At 52.0% G+C, this 24447-nt stretch overlaps 1 protein-coding gene across 1 annotated transcript in view; it reads left to right on the top strand.

Moving 5' to 3' along the window:
* Nucleotides 1-24447, top strand: part of LOC140457179 (neurexin-2-like) — a 224953-nt gene that overhangs the window by 166241 nt on the left and 34265 nt on the right. The window contains exon 3 of the mRNA XM_072551240.1: nucleotides 9111-9128. Coding sequence (XP_072407341.1) covers nucleotides 9111-9128 — 18 coding nt within the window. The remainder of the gene's footprint in view (nucleotides 1-9110; nucleotides 9129-24447) is intronic.

A 24447-nucleotide genomic window follows, 5' to 3' on the forward strand; every position in this document is an offset into this window, starting at 1 on the left:
TCATCTGTAAGCCCTTGGACTTCTTGAAGGATGTGGAATCGAAGTGGTGGCTCAGTGGTTAGCACTGCTGCCTCACTGGTGCCAGAGACCCAGGGGTCGGTCCCCTCCAAGGGCGACTGTCTGTGCGCAGTTTGCATGTTCTCCCCGTGTCTGCGGGAGGTTTCCTCCGGGTGCTCTGGATTCCTCCCACAGTGCCCAAGGAGGTGCAGGTTAGGGTGGATTGGCCATGCGAAATTGTCCCATAGTGCCCAGGGAGGTGCAGGTTAGGGTGGATTGGCCATGCGAAATTGTCCCATAGTGCCCAGGGAGGTGCAGGTTAGGGTGGATTGGCCATGCGAAATTGTCCCATAGTGCCCAGGGAGGTGCAGGTTAGGGTGGATTGGCCGTGCGAAATTGTCCCATAGTGCCCAGGGAGGTGCAGGTTAGGGTGGATTGGCCGGGCTAAATTGTCCCATAGTGCCCAGGGAGGTGCAGGTTAGGGTGAATTGGCCGTGCTAAATTGTCCCATAGTGCCCAGGGAGGTGCAGGTTAGGGTGGATTGGCCGTGCGAAATTGTCCCATAGTGCCCAGGGAGGTGCAGGTTAGGGTGGATTGGCCGGGCTAAATTGTCCCATAGTGCCCAGGGAGGTGCAGGTTAGGGTGAATTGGCCGTGCTAAATTGTCCCATAGTGCCCAGGGAGGTGCAGGTTAGGGTGGATTGGCCGTGCGAAATTGTCCCATAGTGCCCAGGGAGGTGCAGGTTAGGGTGGATTGGCCGGGCTAAATTGTCCCATAGTGCCCAGGGATGTGCAGGTTAGGGTGGATTGGCCGTGCTAAATTGTCCCATAGTGCCCAGGGATGTGCAGGTTAGGGTGGATTGGCCGGGCTAAATTGTCCCATAGTGCCCAGGGAGGTGCAGGTTAGGGTGGATTGGCCGTGCTAAATTGTCCCATAGTGCCCAGAGATGTGCAGGTTAGGGTGGATTGGCCGTGCTAAATTGTCCCATAGTGCCTAGGGATGTACAGGTTAGGGTGGATTGGCCATGCTAAATTGTCCCATAGTGCCCAGGGATGTACAGGTTAGGGTGCATCCCTGGGCACTGTGGGACAATTTAGCACGGCCAATCCACCCTAACCTGCACATCCCTGGGCACTATGGGGCAATTTAGCATGGCTAATCCACCCTAACCTGCACATCTTTGGACTGTGGGAGGAAACCGGAGCACCCGGAGGAAACCAGACACAGACAGTCGCCCGAGGGTGGGATCGAACCCAGGTCCCACGCGCTGGGAGGCAGCAGTGCTAACCGCTGAGATGCAAGTGCCGCTCAGTTTGGTTGTCTCTGTTTGGAGGTGCTCATCGTTATGGCCTGGCAAGCTATGTGCACTTGTCAGGCCAAGGAAATTGGTCAATGGTAACCCCCCCAGGATAGTGGTACCGGGCTGTCGATAGGGCTGTCGTGACCCCAGACCCAGAGAAATCTCCGGAAGGACACACCAGTGCCAGGGGAAAAGAGGATCGGGGAGGCCCGACCTCTCCTGTGGTTCTCAGGCCCCTGCAGACATTTACTTTCAAGAATTCAACGGACCTCTCCCTCTCACTCCCCTAACCCCTATGAAATGGTCAACGTCAGAGATAAGGTGAATCGTGGAGTGGCGGAGAGAGAGAGAGAGAGAGAGAGAAAGAGATGTTTATCGGCCTTCTGTTGTCAGGCTGTCATGAGCCAGGGCCTGCAGGAGGGAACTGGAGGGAGCACTTTAGATTCATCAGAGTAACCGAGGAGAAGTGAGAGGGATATTCTGGTGAAGTCGTGTCAAAATATTTTGCTGCCTTGGGGCTTTTAATATTTCACATCCTCGAGCAGATCGATAGCGAGCCAAGGACATAGGGAGGACGCAGGCACTGCCTTGGCACGGGCCCCTTTTCTGTGCAGCTGAGACTGAAGGTACCGTCAAACATGTCATTCTCTCGAGGAATCAGCGGCTCGCCCCGAGCCCCCCCCCGCCGACTCCCGGGGAAGAGGCAACAACAACAACAACAACAACATCGAGCTGCATTGGTGTGGCGCCCCACCTCGGCTCGCCGCCCGGCCCGCGTTCTCCCGTGCACCCGCCCACCGGGTGGGAAAATCCGGGGGGTGGGGGAGTGGTCAAGGAACCTTTTGGGGGAGGAGGAAGAAGGGAAGAGTTAGGCCCCAGCAGCGGGTTGATAGAGAGTTGGGGCAGGGTGGGGGGGAGGGGGGTTTTGCTGCAGAGGGCGGAATCGGGGGAGATCCGGAAGAGCTGTTCGGCTGGAGGAGCTCGGGGGCATAAAGGTGGGAGGGGAGTCGCAGAAATATACAGCATGGAAATAGACCCTTCGGCCCAACTAGTCCATTCCGACCATAATCCCCAAACTCAACTAGTCCCACCTGCCTGCTCCTGGCCCTTGTCCCTCCAAACCCTTTCCTATTCATGTCCTTATCCAAATGTCGTTTCAACATTGTAACCCTATCCACATCCACCACTTCCTCAGGAAGTTCATTCCACACCCTACTCTCTGTGTAAGGACATTGTGCCCAACCACCCCCCACAACGTCCTGCTTAAACCTTTCTCCTTAAAAAATACGCCCCCTAGTTTTGACCTCCCCCACTTTTGGAAAAGTTGTGATTCACTTGATCCATGCCCCTCATGATTTCATAAACCTCTATAAGGTCACCCCATGACCTCCTACGCTCTGGTGAAAACAGTCCCAGCCTCTCCTTATAACCCAAACCCTCCATTCCCGGTAACATCCTGGTAAATCTCTTCTGAACCCTCTCCAGTTTAATAATATCCTTCCTGTAACAGGGTGACCAGAACTGGACACAGTACTCCAGACGAGGCCTCACCAATGTCCTGTACAACCCCAACTTGACGTCCCAACTCTGATACTCAAATGAGCAATGAAGGCAAGCGTGCTAAACACCTCCTTAACCCCCCACCCCCCTCCCGTCTACCTGTGACACAAACATCAAAGAATTATGTCCCTTACCCCCCAGGTCAGGTGGACAGTTTTGGGCGCCCCGCTACCAGAAGGAGGTGGAAGTTTTGGAGAGAGAGCTCCAGAGGAGGTTCACCGGGACGTTGCCTGGTCTCGAGAGGCCCCTGGCTACGAGGAAAGGTTAAAGAGACTGGGATTGTTTTCACCGGGAAAGACGCAGGCTGAGAGGAGGCCCAATAGAGGCCGACACAATTCTGAGAGGAATCGATAGGGCGGATAGTCAGAGGCTCTCCCCTCCCCAGGGTCAAAGGTTCAATTCCAAGGGGGTCACAGGTTCAAGGTGAGGGGGGGGGACAGTTTAAGGGAGGGAAGGTTTTCACGCAGAGAGGGGTAGGAGGCTGGAACGCACTGTCAGGAGAGGTGGGGGAAGCAGGCACGTGGGCCACATTGAAGATGGTTCCAGGAGCAGGGAGGGAATAGAGGGAGACGGACCGAGTAAGGGCAGGAGGTTTGTTTAGTCAGGGCGTGACGATCGGCACAGGCCTGGAGGGGCCGAAGGGCCTGTTTCCGTGCTGTACGTTTGAGCGTAGGAAGATGGAGGGTGGGACGGTATTTGGAATGAGGAACGGTGTTGTTCGGTAAGAGGCTTGGATGACCTTGGTGGGACATAGGAGACCCAGCTGGGGAGCGTCATCGGAACAGACGTGCCTCGAGTTACCGATGGCCTCTGAACTGACAGACCATCGGGCAGACCGTTTCAGGACTGAGACGGGGAAGCGATCAGCCTGTGGAGACCGGGGTCAAGGAAGAGATGGGAAATACTTTTAGATTTCGGAAAGGGGCATTGAGAGGAGAACGGGACCGATTGGGATCAGCTGTGGTGCTACAGAATGGGAGAGGGCTGGAGGGGCCGAATGGTCTCACTCTTGGTCTGAGATCCTATTGCTTTCCTTCTGTGACCCAATGTCTGGGTTGCTCTATCACCTCAGCTTCGGATTTTGATGACTCACGCGACACTTCGCGATGTGAAGTGTTGTAGCTGAGTTCCGACCTTAGCCTGGTTTGTCGTTTCGATCAGCAGAAAAGATGTTCCTCGACATTCTCTGGGCTGGGCCGTCACTCACCTTGATCCCGATGCATTTTCTTGAGAAACAAGATTTCGACTTGACCTGATCAAAATTCCTCCCAGTTCCTCATTAGTTGGTTGCTAATAATCTCTCTGCACTCGGGAGTCACAGAGACGTACAGCACGGAAACAGACCCTTCGGTCCATCTCATCTGTGCTGAGCTGATTTCCCAAACCAAACTGGTCCCCTGCGTTTGGCCCATATCCCTCCAATTCATGTACCTATCCAAATGTCGTTTAACTGTTTTAACTGTACCTGTTTCGAAGATATAGCAATGTTTTTTATTCGTTTGTGGAACTTGGGCGTCATTGGCTGCGCCAGCATTGATAGCCCCTCCCTATTTCCCTTGAGAGGGTGGGGGGGGTGAGCTGCCATCTTGAATCGCTCCAGTCCACTTGCTGTGGGTCGACCCACAAATCCAGTAGGGAGGGAAATCCAGGATTTTGACCCAACGGCTGTGAAGGAATAGTGGTATATTTCCAAGTGAGGTTGGTGAGGGGGGGGGGAATTGTAGAGGTGTGGTGTTCCCAAGTACCTGCTGCCCTTGTCCTTCTAGATGGAAGTGCTCATGGGTTTGGAAGGTGCTCTCTGAGGGTCTTTGGTGAATCTCTGCAGTGCAGCTGGTAGGTGGTACACACCGCTGCTACTGTAGGGGAGGGATTGAATGTTTGTAGATGTGGTACCAATCGAGCGGGGGCTGCTTTGTCCCTGGATGGTGTTGAGCTTCTTGAGTGTTGCCCCATCCAGGGGCAAGTGGGGAGCATTCCCTCACCCTCCTGACTTGTGCCTGGTAGACGATGGGACAGGCTTTGGGGGAGTCAGGAGGGGAGTTACTCACCGCAATATCCCTCGACTCTGAGCTGCTCTTGTACCCACTGTGCTTATATGGTGAGTCCAGTTGAGTCTCTGGTCGATGGTAACCCCCCCAGGATGTTGACAGTGGGGGATTCAGTGATGGTAATACCGTTTGGTTAGTGTGTCTAACTGAGCCTTTCCTGGACGGAGACTTTACTGACTAGATTAAGTCCCACAGCTTGCTCATTCAGTGCCAGCTGTTTGTCCCGCACACCTTCTTGACACAAACAGCCAAACCGCAACTGAATGGACTGGCATGGGGCACTGTAACGACACTCAGAGACCGTCGGAAACGAAACAGAGCTGAGAAAGAATCCAAATAATTGCATTTGTATAGCACCATTTGCGCATACCAATACCATTCAGCTGGAAAGGGAAGCAGGCCTCTCGAACAATTTGTTCATTTTCTGCTTCTATTGAAACAGTGCGGAGAAGATTTACAAGGATTTTGTTTTAGATGAGATTCCCTACAGTGTGGAAACAGGCCCTTCGGCCCAACAAGTCCGCACTGACCCTCCAAAGAGTAACTCACCCAGACCCTGCGTTTGCCCCTGAACACTATGGGACAATTTAGCACGGCCAATCGACCCTGACCTGCACATCTTTGGACTGTGGGAGGAAACCCCACGCAGACGCGGGGGAGAGTGTACAAGCTGCACGCCGATGGTCACCTGAGGCAGGAATCGAACCCGGGTCCCTGATGCTGTGAGGCAGCAGTGCTAACCCACTGAGCCACCGTGCCGCCCCAAATTGCCAGGGTTGGAGGGTTTGAGCTACAGGGAGAGGCTGAACAGGCTGGGGCTGTTTTCCCTGGAGTGTTGGAGGCTGAGGGGTGACTTTATAGAGGTTTATAAAATCATGAGGGGCTTGGATAGGGTGAATAGGGAAAGCCTTTTCCCTGGGGTGGGGGAGTCCAGAACTAGAGGGGCATAGGTTTAGGGTGAGAGGGGAAAGGGACCCAAGGGGCAACTTTTTCACCCAGAGGGTGGTACGTGTGTGGAATGAGCTGCCAGAGGATGTGGTGGAGGCTGGTACAATGACAACATTTAAAAGGCATCTGGATGGGGACAGGAATAGGAAGGGTTTGGAGGGACATGGGCCGGGTGCTGGCAAATGGGACTAGACTGGGTTGGGATACCTGGTCGGCATGGACCGAAGGGTCTGTTTCTGTGACTCTCACTCGATGTAACAGAAACAAAGCCGTGGGCAGCGCACTTGCCTCCGAGCTAGAAGGTTACAGTTTCAAGTCCCTTCCCGGGGTCTTGAGTAAAAGAGAAATTGACAGCAGGGAGGGCGTGCTGTGTTAATGGGGGTGGGGGGAGGGGAGTTGGCACATCAGCGCCTCCCCTTGTGGTTGTACCTGGGTTGGCTGCTACCACGATCCGTCAGCCCTGGGAGTGACACCGCAGAGTCTCAGTTGTTCCAAGTTTCTCTGCTGGAGGAATGTAATTGTCATTGCAATGCCCGTTAAGATTTACCAGGATGGTGCCGGGCTTGGAGGGTTTGAGCTACAGGGAGAGGCTGAACAGGCTGGGGCTGTTTTCCCCGGAGCGTCGGAGGCTGAGGGGTGACCGTATAGAGGTTTATAAAATTGAATTGAATTGATTGTCCCCTCTCCTGAGGCTTTGTCTAGCGAGCAATCCCGGCAGATCACAAGAGTTAAGGAGCATCGAGAGTAAACAATAGGGAAACAGCAGCAACAGCAAAAACACAGGGACAGGCGAATGTTTGTGAGGCCATTCGGTATTCTAACAACAGGAGGGTAGAAACTGTTTGGAAAGCGGCTGGTGTGTGTGTGTTCACGTTTCTCTACCTTCTCCCCGATGGTAGAGGTTGGAGAAAAACATTCCCAGGGTGGGAATGGGTCTTTGGGAACGCTGGGCGGCCTTCCCTTGACCCTGGTAGATGGATTCTGTAGATTGGGAGGTCGGCCTTTGTGATTGTCCCCCCACTCTCTGTCACCGTCTCCGATCTCGAGTGGGACAGATGCCGGGACCAGGTAGTGATACATCCAGACCGAATGTTCTCGACGGGGCACCTATAAAAGTGGGCGAGGGTATTCGCCGTCATGCCAAATTTCCTCAGCCGCCTGGGGAAGAAGAGATGTTGTTGGGCCTTTGTAACCCGACCATCCACGTGAAGAGTCCATGAAAACTTGTTGTGGATGGCCACTCCCAGGAGCTTGACACTCTCCACTCGTTCCCCCTCTGTGCTGTTAATGTGTGTGGGGTTGGGGGGGGGGGGGGGGGGGCGGGGGGCATGAGTAACATCCCGCCGAAAGCCAATAATGAGTTCCTTGGTTTTGCCGGCATTGAGAGCGCGGTTGTTCTCAGTGCGCCATTTTTCCAGGTCTTCCATCTCCCATCTATAGTCTGTTTTGTCACCATCTGAGATTCCACCGACTATGGGGGTGTCATCAGCAAACCTGGAAATGGCATTAGTCTGGTATTTGGCGACACAGTCGTGGGTATACAGTGAGTACAGTAGGGGGCTGAGTACGTACCCCTGGGGGGCTCCAGTGTTGAGTGTTAGTGAGGGTGAAATATTGTCCCCAATCTTCACTGATTGTGGCCTGTGGGTCAGGAAACTGAGGATCCAGTTGCAGAGAGTGGGGCTTAGTCCGAGATCACTAAGTTTAGTAATCAGTCTCCAGGGGACAATAGTGTTGAAGGCTGAACTGTAGTCAAGGAGTAGGATTCTGACATAGCTGTTCTCGGTGTCAAGCTGTACAAGGGAGGAGTGAAGGGCAAGTGATATGGCATCTGATGTGGATCTGTTGGTCCGATAGGCAAATTGGAGTGGGTCAAGAGTAATGGGGAGGCTGGAGTTGATTAATGCCATGACCAGCCTTTCAAAGGACTTCCTGCCCACCGAAGTTAGGGCCACTGGGCGGTAGTCATTGAGACATGCTGCATGAGCCTCTTAGGCACAGGGATGATGAGGGGCATGGATTGGTTAAATAGGCAAGGTCTTTTCCCTGGGGTGAGGGAGCCCGGAACTAGCGGGCATAGGCTAAGGGTGAGAGGGGAAAGATAACTAAGGGTCAACGTTTTCATGCAGAGGGTGGTATTTGTTTGGAATGAGCTGCCAGAGGAAGTGGTGGAGGCTGGTACAATGACAACATTTAAAAGGCATCTGGATGGGGACATGAATAGGAAGGGTTTGGAGGGACGTGGGCCGGGTGCTGGCAGGTGGGACGAGATTGGGTTGGGATATCTGGTCGGCATGGACGGGTTGGGCCGAAGGGTCTGTTTCCGTGCTGTACATCTCGATGACTATGCTAGCCAGTTCGGTTGACCTTTACTCACTGGACTGATAAGAATGCATTGAAGAAATTCTGGGACTGAGTGAGTGAGCTGTGAGACTTAATCCAGTCAATAAACGCTCCATCCAGGACTGGCTGATTGCTCCTAATCGCCTCTGGTCACCAACGTCCATCCGACGTTGGCACTGATTTCCACACAGCAAGATCCCAGGACGTAGCATGGTTTTTACCTCTGGACAATGTTCCCGGTGTGGGGAGGATGTTATAAAACTGGAGAGGGTTCAGGAGAGATTTACCAGGCTGTTGCCGGGGAATGGAGGGTTTGGATTATAACGAGAGGCTGGATAGGCCGGGACATTTGTCACTGGAGCGTAGGGGGCTGAGGGAGGTTTATAACATCATGTGGGACATGGATAAGGTGAATGGCAGGTGCCTTTTCCCTGGGGTGGGCGGAGTTCAAGACTAAGGGGGGCACTTTTTTAAGGTGAGAGGAGAAAGGTTTAAAAAGGACACGAGGGACAGTGTTTCACACAGAGGGTGGTTCGTGTGTGGAATGACCTTCCCGAGGAAGTGGTGGATTGTGGGGACGGTTACAACATTTAAAGGACATTTGGATGAGGACATGAATAGGAAAGGGTTTGGAGGGATATGGACCAGGAGCAGGCAGGGGGGGAACTGGTTTAGTTTGGGATTAGGGTTGGCACGGACTGGTTGGGCCGAAGGGTCTGTTGCTGTGCTGAATGACTCTGTGAATCTTCCTGCAGCATTGTATGGTCTGTACATCCTTGTTCCATTCAATTGTATGCTCTTTGTTGTCTGATGCAAGACTCGATACTGTAATTTCTGATGCTCAATGCTTGTGACTGGAGTGCAATCTCTGACCAATGTTCCCCTCTGCTTCCTCCCTCTGCTTCTGCCGACAGAAGACCACTCTATTGAAGGTGAGTACCACAGCTCACTTATTTCCATGTTTGTACTGTGCTGTTAGTTACGCTGTTTGTAGGTATGTTTTACCCCTCATGGGGAGATGCTGAGGTGTCAATGCTGATTGAAGAGTAGTCTCTGGTTTATGTTAAAGTCAAAACAGTAGTCCGTTGTAGTCTTGATGCACGCTCACCTGGTATCCACTTGTGGACAGACTCACATCACTGTAGACAACGCACTGGTGTGTGCACTCTCTCTCACACATGCGCATGCGCACACACACATGCAACGCACACATACAATCTCACACAGACACATCCTCATACACACACGCACACGCTGACACAGACACACACATTCACACACACATGCTCCCTCTCTCTCACACACACACACTCTCTCTCTCTCTAACACACACATATTCTCTCTCTCACATACATATACTCTCCCTCTCTCTCACACACACACACATACGCCTCCACACACACATACACGCGTGCACACTCACAATCACAAACACACACACTCTTACACACAGTTAAAAATCACACAACACCAGGTTATAGTCCAACAGGTTGAATTGGAAGCACACTAGCTTTTGGAGCGCTGCTCCTTGGACAATCACCTGATGAAGGAACATCGCTCTGAAAGCTAGTGCTTCCAATTAAACCTGTTGGACTATAACCTGGTGTTGTGTGATTTTTAACTTTGTACACCCCAGTCCAACACCGCCATCTCCAAATCATGACTTACACATAAATTGTGTCACACGCACGCACACACACTCACATGCTCACACGTACAGTCACATACGCGCACACATTTATAAACACAAACATGCTCACCCAAACTCATGTATACACACCTACCCCCTACACACACACACACACACTCACACACACACACACTCACCCTCACACACACACACACTCTCACACACACACACTCTCACACATTCTCTCACACACACTCTCACACACTCACACTCACACACCCACCCACACACTCTCTCACACACACACACACTCTCACACACTCACACACACACACTCACACACACACACACACACACACACACACACACTCACACACTCACACACACTCTCACACACACACACTCTCACACACACACACACACACACTCACACACACTCACACACTCGCACTCACACACACACACACTCACACTCACACACACACTCACACACACACACACACACACACTCACACACTCTCACACACTCACACACACTCACACACACACCCACACACTGGTCTGTCTTGGGGGAGCGATGTCAAGTTGAACATCCTGCGGAGTCCTTCCTTTCATGATCCCCCCAAACCCCCTTTCTCTGTCAGAACCGTAGCCTCCATCCCCCCCTCCCGCCCCCCTCCCCACGGGGGGACGTATGGGAGGATTACTCGGAAGTCGGGGGTGGGGGGGGTGGGGTAGGGGGCGATGGGGTAGGGAGGGTGCTGGATAACTACAAGATGCAGTGATGGCGCTGAGCAAACTGGAAGGGAGCAGAGTCAGGAGGGAGCTGGGGAGAAAGACCAGGCTTGAACCATCGCGATGAGGGAGCGTCTCGGATTGAAATCGACTTGAGCCGAAGCTGTGACCCAGTCCCTTCAAACAGACATCTTCACCCTCCTGGCAGCTTTGCCCACCGCCAGTGGGTAAACCTCCACGTCTGGGTTAACTGGGGATCCACGCGTTTAGTCTTTCGAAACACCTCAAGCAATTGTTAACTTGCCCAGAGCTCGAGGACTGGTCCAAGGTGGTCTGTGAGTGTATTTGTTTCATTTTAAAAGTGGAATCCCAACACAGGGAATGAACGCGAGGTCAGAAAGGGATGCGTGCAATCCCATTTCCTGCTATTCCTGCCATGTTTTTTCTAGAGTGAGGGAGGGGTGGGGGTGGAATCGCAGAGAAACCTGTAAAATTTCAACAGGGTCAAGGATGTTCCTGATGACCCGGGTGTCCAAAGATGGGGGGGGTCACAGTCTCAGGATTACGGGGTGGGGTTGTTTCGGACTGAGATGGGGAGAAATGTCTTCCCCCAGAGAGTGGGGGGGGGGACAGTCTGTGGGATTCTCTGTCACAGAGAGGGGGTTGGGGGCCGAAACATCGAATTGTTTTCAGGAAGGAGTTGGATTTAGTTCTTGGAGACAGTGGGGAACAGGGGGGATTGAGTCAGATGATTCTATGGTTTATAAAATCGTGAGGGGGCATGGATAGGATCAACAGACAAGGTCTTTTCCCTGGGGTGGGGGAGTCCAGAACTAGAGGGGCATAGGTTTAGGGTGAGAGGGGAAAGATATAAAAGGGACCTGAGGGGCAACCTTTTCACACAGAGGGTGGTACGTGTATGGAATGAGCTGCCAGAGGAAGTGGTGGAGGCTGGTACAATGACAACATTTAAAAGGCATCTGGATGGGGACATGAATAGGAAGGGTTTGGAGGGATATGGGCCAAGTGCTGGCAAATGGGACTAGATTAGCTTGGGATATCTGATCAGCATGGACGGGTTGGGCCGAAGGGTCTGTTTCCTTGCTGTCCATCTCTATGACTGTACGAAGTTGGATATAGTTCTGAGGGCTAAGGGGAGTGTGGGGGAGAAAGGGGGGAACAGGGGAACTGAGTTGGACGATTAGCCATTATCTTACAGAATAGCGGAGCAGGGCTTGAGGGGCCGAATGGCCTACTCCTGCTCCTAATTGGCCGTGCATGTTGGGAGGTGTGGCCACGTCCCAATGCAACAGCCCACGGCCAACCGATCCCGGAGCGGATTCGAACCAGGAACAGTCTGGCTCTGAGGGAGAGACACTTCCCGCTGTGTAACCACAACCTCCTTGTCACGCTCTCCACCCTCAGCCCTTTTGCCAAGGGCCGCACCAGGCTCGCTCCTTTAAGTCTCCCCCCACCCCCCCACTTTGTTTACGAGCCACGTTCCCGACGATATAAGCTTGGCAACCATTGGGCGGTAACCAGCTATTCCGACCAGGAACTGGGGAGAAAACAGGGAGCGTGGTTGGGTGGGGGGGGGAAGAATCAGTCGGGTGTGGTCTTCAGGAATTCCTTTGGAGGTGGACAAACACATGAGGGAGAGTACAACATGATATGGAGGTAGAGAGAGAAGAGGGGCCGAGTGGCCTCTCTTGGTAAATGCTTCACAATGAATCCGTGACAGTCACTCACCAGTGCGATGGAAATCTGTGCAATGTGATACAGTGAATTAAGTTTGACGATACTGAAAATTGCCTGAGGGTCAGTGGACAGTCCAAAGGCAAGAGTGAGGAGTGGGAATGAGAAACCAGCCATTCCCCCTTTCACCTGTGCAGTGGGCTCGGGATTCAGTCGGCCACCTTTGAACCCTTCTTGCAGCCTGTTAGCCGTATCTAATCTTTCCAGGGCTGGGTGCTGAGCCAGCCCTTCTCAAACACAGCGTGGGTTACCCAGGGACTGTCAGCGGGGGAAGCAGATAAGAAAGCTTAGAAAGGGTCAAGCTGCATACTGATCGGACTGCCTTCCCCAGCCTGAGGGAGGCAAACGGACCTTACGCACGCAGCCCCACTCACTTTCAGATCCACTGTCGCCCCCGAACCTCTTAAGGAGATAGTTACAGCACAGACGATGACTCTTTTGAGCCTGTCTGTTGCAAACTCCTCAGATACTGATGCAATCCGCCCCTGCACATACAGCCAGGCTCAGACTGACAAATGGTAAATAATGCTCGGGCCACGCAATCTAACCATCACCCCCTTGACATTCAATGGTGTTACCATCGCTGAATCTAACCATCTCCCCCTTGACATTCAATGGTGTTACCATCACTGAATCTAACCATCACCCCCTTGACATTCAATGGTGTTACCATCACTGAATTGTCGATATCCTGGGGTTTACCATTGACCAGAAACTCAACTGGACTTGCCACATAAAGCCCAGCTCTGCAGCTTATTTATGTCCCTCTGTAACCTGCAACATCCTTCAACACTGCAGGATTCCTAACCTCTGATCTGCTCTCATAGCTGCTGTGTTTATGTGGCAAGTCCAGTTGAGTTTCTGGTCAATGGTAAACCCCAGGATATCGACAATGGGGGATTCAGTGATGGTAACACCATTGAATGTCAAGGGGGTGATGGTTAGATTCAGTGATGGTAACACCATTGAATGTCAAGGGGATGATGGTTAGATTCAGTGATGGTAACACCATTGAATGTCAAGGGGGTGGTGGTTAGATTCAGTGATGGTAACACCATTAAATGTCAAGGGGGAGATGGTTAGATTCAGTGATGGTAACACCATTAAATGTCAAGGGGGAGATGGTTAGATTCAGTGATGGTAACACCATTGAATGTCAAGGGGGTGATGGTTAGATTCAGTGATGGTAACACCATTAAATGTCAAGGGGGAGATGGTTAGATTCAGTGATGGTAACACCATTGAATGTCAAGGGGGTGAGGGTTAGATTCAGTGATGGTAACACCATTAAATGTCAAGGGGGTGATGGTTAGATTCAGTGATGGTAACACCATTGAATGTCAAGGGGGAGATGGTTAGATTCAGTGATGGTAACACCATTGAATGTCAAGGGGGTGATGGTTAGAGTCAGTGATGGTAACACCATTGAATGTCAAGGCGGTGGTGGTTAGATTCAGTGATGGTAACACCATTGAATGTCAAGGGGGTGATGTTTAGATTCAGTGATGGTAACGCCATTGAATGTCAAGGGGGTGATGGTTAGATTCAGTGATGGTAACACCATTGAATGTCAAGGGGGTGATGGTTAGATTCAGTGATGGTAACACCATTGAATGTCAAGGGGGTGATGGTTAGTTTCAGTGATGGTAACACCATTGAATGTCAAGGGGGTGATGGTTAGATTCAGTGATGGTAACACCATTGAATGTCAAGGGGGCGATGGTTAGATTCAGTGACGGTAACACCATTGAATGTCAAGGGGGTGATGGTTAGATTCAGTGATGGTAACACCATTGAATGTCAAGGGGGTGATGGTTAGATTCAGTGATGGTAACACCATTGAATGTCAAGGGGGAGATGGTTAGATTCAGTGATGGTAACACCATTGAATGTCAAGGGGGTGATCATCAATACCCTGAGTGTGTGAGACAATATGTGGTATGTGTGTGTGTGTGTGTGTGTGTGTGTGTGTGTGTGTCTTTGTGTATCTGTGTGTGTGAGTCTGTGTGTGTGTCTTTGTGTGTTGCGTGAATGTGTCTGTGTTAAGGTGTGTGCACGTGAGTGTCTGTGTAATCATATCTGTCTGAGTGAGTGTCTGTGTGTGTATTTATGCGTTTGTGTGTCCCTCTAAGTGTCTACTTATATGTGTCTATGTGTGTATGTGTGTTAATCTCCATGTGTATGGCTGTGTGTGTATCTGTTTGTGTGTGTGTGTGCGTGCACGTATGTGAGTGTTTATGTCAGTGTTAATCTGTGTGTGTCTGTGTATTTCTGTGTGAATGTGTATTTGTGTGTGTTTCTGTATGTGTATTTGTGTGTGCTTGTATGTATCTATATGTATGTGTCTGTGCATGTGTGTATGTGTCTGCATATCTCTGCATGTGAGAGAGTGTGTGCCTGTGTGTCTGTATGTGTGTGTGCATGTGAGAGAATGTGTCTGTCTGTGTCTGTGTGAGTGTGTGCATGTGAATGTGTTTGTCTGTGTGTCTGTCTGTGTGAGTGTGTGCGTGTCTGAGTATCTGTGTGTGAGTGTGTGTGTGTGTATGTGTGAGAATGTGTCTGTCTGTGTATCTGTGTGAGTGTGTGTCTGAGTATCTGTGTGTGAGTGTTTGTGTGTGAGAATGTGTCTGTGTGAGTGTGAGTTTGTGTGTGTCTGAGTATCTCTATGTATGTGTGTGTGTGTGTGTCTGTGTGAGTGTGTGTGTGTCTGAGTATCTGTGTTGAGAATGTGTCTGTGTGAGTGTGAATTTGTGTGTGTCTGAGTATCTCTGTGTATATGTGTGTGTGTGTGTGAGTGTGTGTGTGAGTGTGAGTGTGTCTGTGTGTGTGTCTGAGTATCTCTGTGTATATGTGTGTGTGTGTGTGTGTGAGTGTGTGTGTGTCTGTGTGTGTGTCTGAGTATCTCTGTGCATATGTGTGTGTGTGAGTGTGTGTGTGAGTGTGAGTGTGTCTGTGTGTGTGTCTGAGTATCTCTGTGCATATGTGTGTGTGTGTGAGTGTGTGTGTGTGTGTGAGTGTGTCTGTGTGTGTGTCTGAGTATCTCTGTGCAAATGTGTGTGTGTGTGAGTGTGTCTGTGTGTCTGTGTGAGTGTGAGTGCATGTGTCTGAGTACCTCTGTGTATATGTGTGTGTGTGTGTGTGTGTGTGAGTGTGTGTGAGTGTGTCTGTGTGTGTGAGTGTGTGTGTGTGTGTGTGTGTGTGTGTGTGTCTGAGTATCTCTGTGTCTGTGTCAGTGTGTGTGTCTGAGTATCTGTGTGTGCGTGTATGAGAATGTGTCTGTGTGTCTGTGTGAGTGTGAGTGCATGTGTCTGAGTACCTCTGTGTATGTGTGTGTGTGTGTGTGTGTGTGTCTGTGTGTGTGTGTGTGTGTGCGTGTGAGTGTGTGTGCGCGTGCGAGTCAGTGTGTGTCTGTATTTTCACCCACAGTCTTTATGACACGAATGGAGCTGGATAAACTGAACTAAGCCAAAGAGACCACACACCGCCCCTTACAGTCACAGTGAATAAACGACTAAACAGTATTATGGGTGAGAGAATTGAAAAGGGGGCCATCAGAGGGGGGCAGCTGGAAACACTGGAGAGAATGTCGTGGTCACATCGTCAAATCGAGGGCTGGTCGCACCGAGGCAGAGGGTGGGGAAATTAGAGTCTGTGCTGGTGGGGGGGGTGCGGTGTTGGGGAGAAAAGCACTTGGCTATGTGCAAGGACGTTCAGAGCAACAAAAGATCCGCCACCAAATCACAGAGCGACTCTGGTCTCTTGTTTTGAGTCTGTGACCTGCCGAGAGAGAAGCAGACAGAATTTGACTGTGCCGTCATGCTCCAGGGATGTCGAGGCCGTTGCCTGGCGACCGGGAGCTGGGCTGGAATTCTGATTGGCCGCGTGCGGCACTGGAGGGCTAAGCCCTTCATGAAAGGCTTCCTCAGGCGACAGGCCTGAGTAGGCCTCATAACCTACAAATGACCGACCCTTCTGCGCGGGAGAGTGTAGATCCAGTGAGATTTATTTTTTATGTTCGTTCACTGGATTAAGAGATCGCTAGGCCGTTCAACACTTACTGCCCCGTCCCTAATTGCCCAGAGGGCAAGCTAAGAGGCAACCACATTTGTGATCTGATTTGATTTATTGTTGTCACATGTTCCTAGGGAGGGCGACAAGTTTTTGTTGCAGATGATACGATGGAAAGTGCATCAGGGTGAGAGAACAGAGCGAGGAATATAATGTTACAGCTGCAGAGAAGATGCACAGAGAGAGAGAGAGATCAGCATTAGATTTGAGATTTGAGAGGTCCGTTCAGAGTTTTCATAGAATCCCTAAAGTGTGGAAACAGGCCATTGGGCCCAACATCTGACCCTCCGAATAGTAACCCACCCAGACCCATTCCTCCACCCTATGACTAATGCAGCTAACCTGCACATCCCTGGGCACTATGGGACAATTTAGTGTCCAGGGATGTGCAGGTTAGGGTGATTTGGCCGTGCTAAATTGTCCCATAGTGTCCAGGGATGTGCAGGTTAGGGTGGATTGGCCGTGCTAAATTGTCCCATAGTGTCCAGGGATGTGCAGGTTAGGGTGGATTGGCCGTGCTAAATTGTCCCATAGTGTCCAGGGATGTGCAGGTTAGGGTGGATTGGCCGTGCTAAATTGTCCCATAGTGCCCAGGGATGTGCAGGTTAGGGTGGATTGGCTGCGCTAAATTGTCCCATAGTGTCCAGGGATGTGCAGGTTAGGGTGGATTGGCCGTGCTAAATTGTCCCATAGTGTCCAGGGATGTGCAGGTTAGGGTGGATTGGCTGCGCTAAATTGTCCCATAGTGTCCAGGGATGTGCAGGTTAGGGTGGATTGGCTGCGCTAAATTGTCCCATAGTGTCCAGGGAGGTGCAGGTTAGGGTGGATTGGCTGCGCTAAATTGTCCCATAGTGTCCAGGGATGTGCAGGTTAGGGTGGATTGGCCGTGCTAACTTGCACTGTCGTGTTCAGGGATGTGCAGGTTACATGCTTTAGTCAGTTCTAAATGTAGGACAATGGTGTAGAGGGGAATGGATCTGGGTGGGTTACTCTTCGGAGGGTCGGTGTGGACCTGTTGGGCCAAATGGCCTATTTCCACATGGTAGGGATTCTATGTTTCTGTGCTTCTATGATCAAGCATGGTCATGACAAATGGTGGAGCAGGCTCGAAGGGCTGAATGGCCTCCTCCTACTTCTCTGTTCCTATGATTACACTACCTGTCGATTCAACCCCTCCCCTCAGGCCACAAACCCCCTCCCCAAATGGCTGGCTTGTATGAGTTTGCCTGTCGCAGAATTGACCTATTTTCTTCTTGCCACCCAGCCATTAACACCTGTTCCGCAACCGTATCACTCCCACTACTGCCATTAGCACCCCCTTTGCCTTTGAGCACCCTCCCTATCCACACGGCATAAAGCCACCAGGTCTTTCAGCTCTGAACAACTGTGTTCGGAAACATTAGCTCGGTCTCTCTCCACCAATACTGTCGGAGGTGCTGGGTTTCTCCAGCGATTTCTGTTCTGCGTTTCAGAGCCTGACTTGGCAATTGAGTCACGATTGATGGCGTTCCTGGGATAATTCCACCAGGGCAAAAGGTGCTTTGTAAATACACGTTGCTGATGATGAAGTCAGTGCTAAATCAGGTCCATTAAGAAAGAGAGAGAGAGAGAGAGAGAGAGAGGAGACAGCCATAGGAGAAATGGGAAGGGAAGGGTTAGAAGGAAATTGTTAAATTAAAACAAAGAAATGCAAATGCTGGAGATTTGAGACCCAAACAGAAATCGTGAACAGAACTCAGCATTTATGGGGGTGTTACTGGGTAGGACCAGCATTTATGACCCATCCCGAATTGCCCAGAGGGCAGTTAGTACACACATCGGTTCCTGAGGAGTTGGAGTCAGGTGTAGGCCCAGGCCAGGTAAGGATGGCAGTTTCCTCCTTGGAAGGACATTGGGTTAGATTAGATTCCCCTACGGTGTGGAAACAGGCCCTTCGGCCCGACCAGTCCACACCGACCCTCCGAAGAGTAACCCACCCAGACCCATTTCCCTCTGACTAATGCACCTTACACTGTGGGCAATTTAGCCCGGCCAATCCACCCTAATTGTGGGAGGAAACCGGAGCACCTGGAGGAAACCCCACGCAGACGCGGGTGGGGTGGGGGGGGAAGGGGAGAATGTGCGAACTCCACACAGACAGTCGCCTGAGGCTGGAATCGAACCTGGGACCCTGGTGCTGTGAGGCAGCGGCGCTAACCACTGAGCCAACATGCTGCCAGATGGGCTTTTCCGACAATGGATTCACGGTCATTGTTCGACTCTTAATTCCCAATTTCTTAGTGAATTCACATTCCACCATCTGCTGTGGTGAGATTCGGACCAGGGACCACCCCCCACCGCCCCCGGAAGGTTACCCAGCTCTCTGGAGCATCAGTCCAGTGATAAACCCGCACGGCCATCGCCTCACCAATCGCTGGAAACAAACCCACCCCCCCCAGCCCCCATTGCCTTCACTGCTGCCCCTTTTGAGGAAGGGGATATCCTGCCAACCATACCCAATCTGGGACTACAGGTGGCTGCAGAGTGAACCGCTTGGTTCAGGGGACAATTATGGATGGGGGAGTCAATGCCAGGCTCTCGCCAACAATGCCCACTTTGCACAGCGCAGTCCACTTAATTGGTAACCAGCCCCATTTTCCCCCGAGTCCTCCCTCCTACCCCACACTCCGTTACCTATTCACCATGTACAAGACGCACCAAGCCTCCTCTGGTGATACTATGGGTGTCCCTACAACACATGCACTACAGCGGTTTGGGAATGTAGCCCCCCTCCCCATCCTCTTCTCTGGGATGCAGGCAGTTAGTGACAGGCAAGAGATGCAGCCCCGGCCAGTGACACCCATCGAGCCATCAAGGTCTACAGCGCAGGAAGAGGCCCTTCGGCCCGTCGACTCCACATCAGTGTCATAGAGTCATAGAGATGTACAACATTGGAAACAGACCCTTCGGTCCAACCCGTCCATGCCGACCAGATATCCCAACCCAATCTAGTCCCACCTGCCAGAACCCGGCCCATAACCCTCCAGTCAAAACCAACGCACCTCCCTATCCTAGCCCCATTCCCCCAGCACTTGGCCCATCTCCTTGGCATCGCGAGTGCCCGTCTAAATCCTTCTTCAATGCGATGGGGGGGGGGATTCTGCCTCTCCCACTCCTCACAGGCATCACGTTCCAGACTCCCACCACCCCTCTGGGTGAAAACGTTTCCCCTCACGTCCCCCTCGAAACTTCCTGCCTCTTCCCTTCAACCGATGCCCCCCTCCCCCAGTCCCCCACCAAGGGGGTAACGTGTTTTCCCTGTTTACTCTATCGATGTCACTTAGTTAAACATCTCAACTATCAGGGGACTCTGAGTGTTTATAACTCTTGACTATCCATCTGTTCTGACACTACAGCGCACTTTCAGAAGTGATTGAAGTCAAAATGTCTTCCATTAATATTTAAGGGTCTCATATGAGTTAAGTAGCTGAAGACTTATTGGGTCATACAGCACACAAACTGACCCTTCGGTCCAACTTGTCCGTGCTGACCCAGATATCCTAAATTAATCCAGCCCCATTTGCCAGCAGCCGGCCCATATCCCTCCAAACCCTTCCTATTCATGTCCCCATCCAGATGCCTTTTAAATGTTGTCATTGTACCAGCCTCCACCACTTCCTCTGGCAGCTCATTCCACACACGCACCACCCTCTGTGTGAAAAAGTTGCCCCTTAGGTCCCTTTTAAATCTTGCCCCCTCTCACCCAAAACCTATGCCCACCCGTTCTGGACTCCCCCACCCCAGGGGGGAAAAGACCTTGTCTATTTATCCTATCTATGCCCCCTCATGGTTTTATCAACCTCTTATAAGGTCACCCCTCAGCCTCCGACGCTCCAGGGAAAACAGCCCCAGCCTGTTCAGCCTCTCCCTGTAGCTCAAACCCTCCAACATCCTTGTAAAAGATTTTGGCACCCTTTCAGGTTTCGCAACATCTTTCCTATATAGCTGGGACCTGAGAACTGAACGCAGTATTCCAAAAGTGGCCCATCCAATGTCCTGAACAGCAGCAACGTGACCTCCCAACTCTTGTACCCAATGCACTGGCCAAATAAAGGGGAGGATACCAAACGCCTTGTTCACCACCCCTGTCTAACTGCGACTTCCTCCAACAGTTGCAAAGTCTGGGCTAAATAAGCAAACTCTCTGCACAGCAACTCCACAAAGGTGCACACTTTCCCTTGATTGGTTGACAGGTTGTGCCGAACCTCGCGCCCCTCCCCCCACCTCTCACTTGGCGGGTGATATTCTGGGGTAAATTCCGGGATACAAACCCAGCGGTCAGACTGGGAACCCTTGGCTGCAGCCCCCATCGTTGTCCGAACGTCCTTCCTCAGATAAGGAGGACCTCCAAACTGCCCACAATAGCCCAGGGGTGGTCTCACCCTGTGCAGTCACAGCCCCACTGCTGTGCTCCAGCCCTCGCGCTGTGGAGGCCAGTGTACCATTTGCCCTCTCTAGAGCCTATCGCTCCACCGATGCTAACTTTCTGCTTATAAAAGTGACTGCGGCTTAGATGCCAATTCTAGCCGTTGAGAACCAGGGGTTTGAGACATAATTGTCTCGTGTTTTGCAATAAGAAAGGATGTCTATCAGGGCGAAGGTCTAACTACAGTGCAAAGTGTTTGTCCCAGACCGTTCCCCATTTTGAGATTTTCTTTTTTACAAATGGAAATGTCATGAGCAGGATGTGCACGTCGATATGAAATCTCGAATGTGTGGTGTCTGGATTACTGGCTTTGAGAGTGTGTTCGAATTCACAACACTGCAGGGAGCCAAGACAGAGAGCTTAAACATAAAACACTGGCGGCACTCAGTCCCGGGCGAGATGGTGACAGCAAATAGGGTTTTAAAAACGTTGGGCTGACCTGCTTACAATCACTACTGTTTGATAGGGACGGTGTAGAGGGAGCTTTACTCTGTATCTAACCCCGTGCTGTCCCTGTCCTGGGGGAGTGTTTGATGGGGGACAGTGTAGAGGGAGCTTTACTCTGTATCTAACCCCGTGCTGTCCCTGTCCTGGGGAGTGTTTGATGGGGGACAGTGCAGAGGGAGCTTTACTCTGTATCTAACCCTGTGCTGCCCCTGTCCTGGGGAGTGTTTGATGGGGGACAGTGTAGAGGGAGCTTTACTCTGTATCTAACCCCGTGCTGTCCCTGTCCTGGGGAGTGTTTGATGGGTGGACAGTGCAGAGGGAGCTTTACTCTGTATCTAACCCTGTGCTCTCCCTGTCCTGGGGAGTGTTTGATGGGGGACAGTGTAGAGGGCGCTTTACTCTGTATCTAACCCCGTGCTGTCCCTGTCCTGGGGAGTGTTTAATGGGGGACAGTGCAGAGGGAGCTTTACTCTGTATCTAACCCCGTGCTGCCCCTGTCCTGGGGAGTGTTTGATGGGGGACAGTGTAGAGGGAGCTTTACTCTGTATCTAACCCCGTGCTGTCTCTGTCCTGGGGAGTGTTTGATGGGGGGACAGTGTAGAGGAAGCTTTACTCTGTATCGAACCCCGTGCTGTCCCTGTCCTGGGGAGTGTTTGATGGAGGGGGTGTAGAGGGAGCTCTATACTTGTTTGAAAAGAGTAGAGAAAAGGGCTGCACTGGCCTGGACGTGACTCCTGTCCCCAATACTAGGGGTGTGGCTCCTTGTAACCTGCTCCGACACCCTGAGCAAAACCCTCCATGCTGGGGAGGGACGGGGACGGGGGTGGAGGGAGAGGGCAACCTGTGATTGCCCCAGAGTGGCGGTGCCACAGGGCACAGGCTCAACCCTCCTGAGAGGGTGGGCGGGGGTGCTCGGTGGCTATGTCAAGGCAGCCGCAACGTAGCTCAGGTAGGGAGTTCAGGGTTGTTGAGGGGGAGAGGTGAGAGGTCGAGAGGCCAGCCCCGTGGCCTCCTGGGAAGCATCCTCCATCCGTAGGAGACTGGCATTTGCAGGGAGCGAGGGAGGGTGTGGATGGTCGGCAAGCCAGCTGTCCCGAGAGTGAACGTGGGTGATCCCTGGCAGTGGGTGACTCAGACATGGTGGCACAGTGACTCAGAGGTTAGCGCTGCTGCCTCTTGACGCCAGGGACTCAGGTTCGATCCCACCCTCGGGTGACTGTGTAGAGTTTGCTCTTTCTCCCCCCCACCCCGTGTCTGTGCGGGATATCTTCCGGGTGCTCCGGTTTCCTCCCACAGTCCAAAGATGTGCAGGTTAGGGTGGATTGGCCGTGCTAAATTGTCCCATAGTGTCCCAGGGATGTGCAGGTTAGGGTGGATTGGCCGTGCTATATTGTCCCATAGTGCCCAGGGGTGTGCAGGTTCGGGTGGGTTGGCCATGCTAAATTGTCCCATAGTCCCCAGGGATGTGCAGGTTAGGGTGGATTGACCGTGCTAAATTGTCCCCTAGTGCCCAGGGATGTGTATGTTAGGGTGGATTGGCCGTGCTAAATTGTCCCCTAGTGCCCAGGGATGTGCAGGTTAGGGTGGATTGGCCGTGCTAAATTGTCCCATAGTGCCTAGGGATGTGCAGGTTAGGGTGGATTGGCCGTGCTAAATTGTCCCATAGTGTCCAGGGATGTGCAGGTTAGGGTGGATTGGCCGTGCTATATTGTCCCATAGTGTCCAGGGATGTGCAGGTTAGGGTGGATTGGCCATGCTAAATTGTCCCCTAGTGCCCAGGGATGTGTATGTTAGGGTGGATTGGCCGTGCTAAATTGTCCCACAGTGCCCAGGGATGTGTATGTTAGGGTGGATTGGCCGTGCTAAATTGTCCCCTAGTGCCCAGGGATGTGCAGGTTAGGGTGGATTGGCCGTGCTAAATTGTCCCATAGTGCCTAGGGATGTGCAGGTTAGGGTGGATTGGCCGTGCTAAATTGTCCCATAGTGCCCAGGGATGTGCAGGTTAGCGTGGGTTGGCCACGGGCAACGTAGGGATGGGATGTGGGTCTGGGTGGGACGGTCTTCAGAGGATTGGTGCTGACATGCTGGGCCGAATGGCCTGATTCCACACAATAGGGATTCTAACCAGGGGCCACTGGTTAAGGGGAAGAGGTCTGTTGTTTTTTTTTGTGGGATGAGGAGTGACCTCTCTTCCCTCCGGTAGGGAAGGGGGTCATTAAGATGCGACATTCCTCTCTCTCGGTCGCAGCGGAGGCTGGGTCATTGAATTTATTGGAGGGGTGTTTCTTGATAGACGGAGGATGGGCAAGAGTTATGATGGGGGCTGGGGACGTGAGGATGACAAGAAAGTGGAACTGAGACTGTCAGCAGATCAGGCAACACCTTAATGGAAGTCAGGGCAAGATTGGTGATGCAATTGATTGACGTTTTGTTACCTCGATACAGTGGGAGGTGTTGTTCTGCGTGAGGAACATGCCTCAGGGTAGCACAACAAGGTGCAGGGTAATGTGTTCCAACCGCAGAGGAGGTGCAGAGCGAGAGAGAGAGTGTGTGAGAGAGGGCGAGAGAGAGAAAGCAAGAGAGAGAGAGAGAGAAAGAGAGAGAGTGAGAGAGGGAGAGAGAGAGCAAGAGAGAGAGAGAGAGAGTGAGAGTGAGAGAGAGAGGGCGAGAGAAAGAGAGAGCAAGAGAGAGAGAGAGAGGGCGAGAGAAAGAGAGAGCAAGAGAGAGAGAGAGCAAGAGAGAGAGAGAGAAAGAGAGAGAGAGAGAAAGAGAGAGAGTGAGAGAGGGAGAGAGAGAGCAAGAGAGAGAGAGAGAAAGAGAGAGAGCTAGAGAGAGAGAGAGGGCGAGAGAAAGAGAGAGCAAGAGAGAGAGAGAGAGAGAGAGAGAGTGAGAGAGGGTGAGAGAGAGAGAGAGCAAGAGAGAGAGAGAGAAAGAGAGAGAGAGCGAGAGAGAGAGAGTGAGAGAGGGCGAGAAAGAGAGAGAGAAAGAGAGAGAGAAAGAGAGAGATCAGAATTAACATTTGAGAGATCTGTTCAAAAGTCTGTTAACAGCAGAGAAGAAGATGCTCTTGAATCCTGTTCCTCAAAGAACAAAGAACATTACAGCACAGGAGCAGGCCCTTCGGCCCCTCCAAGCCAGCGCTGATCCAGAT

Source organism: Chiloscyllium punctatum, chromosome 31 (assembly GCF_047496795.1).
Source record: "Chiloscyllium punctatum isolate Juve2018m chromosome 31, sChiPun1.3, whole genome shotgun sequence".
Lineage (NCBI taxonomy): Eukaryota > Metazoa > Chordata > Chondrichthyes > Orectolobiformes > Hemiscylliidae > Chiloscyllium > Chiloscyllium punctatum.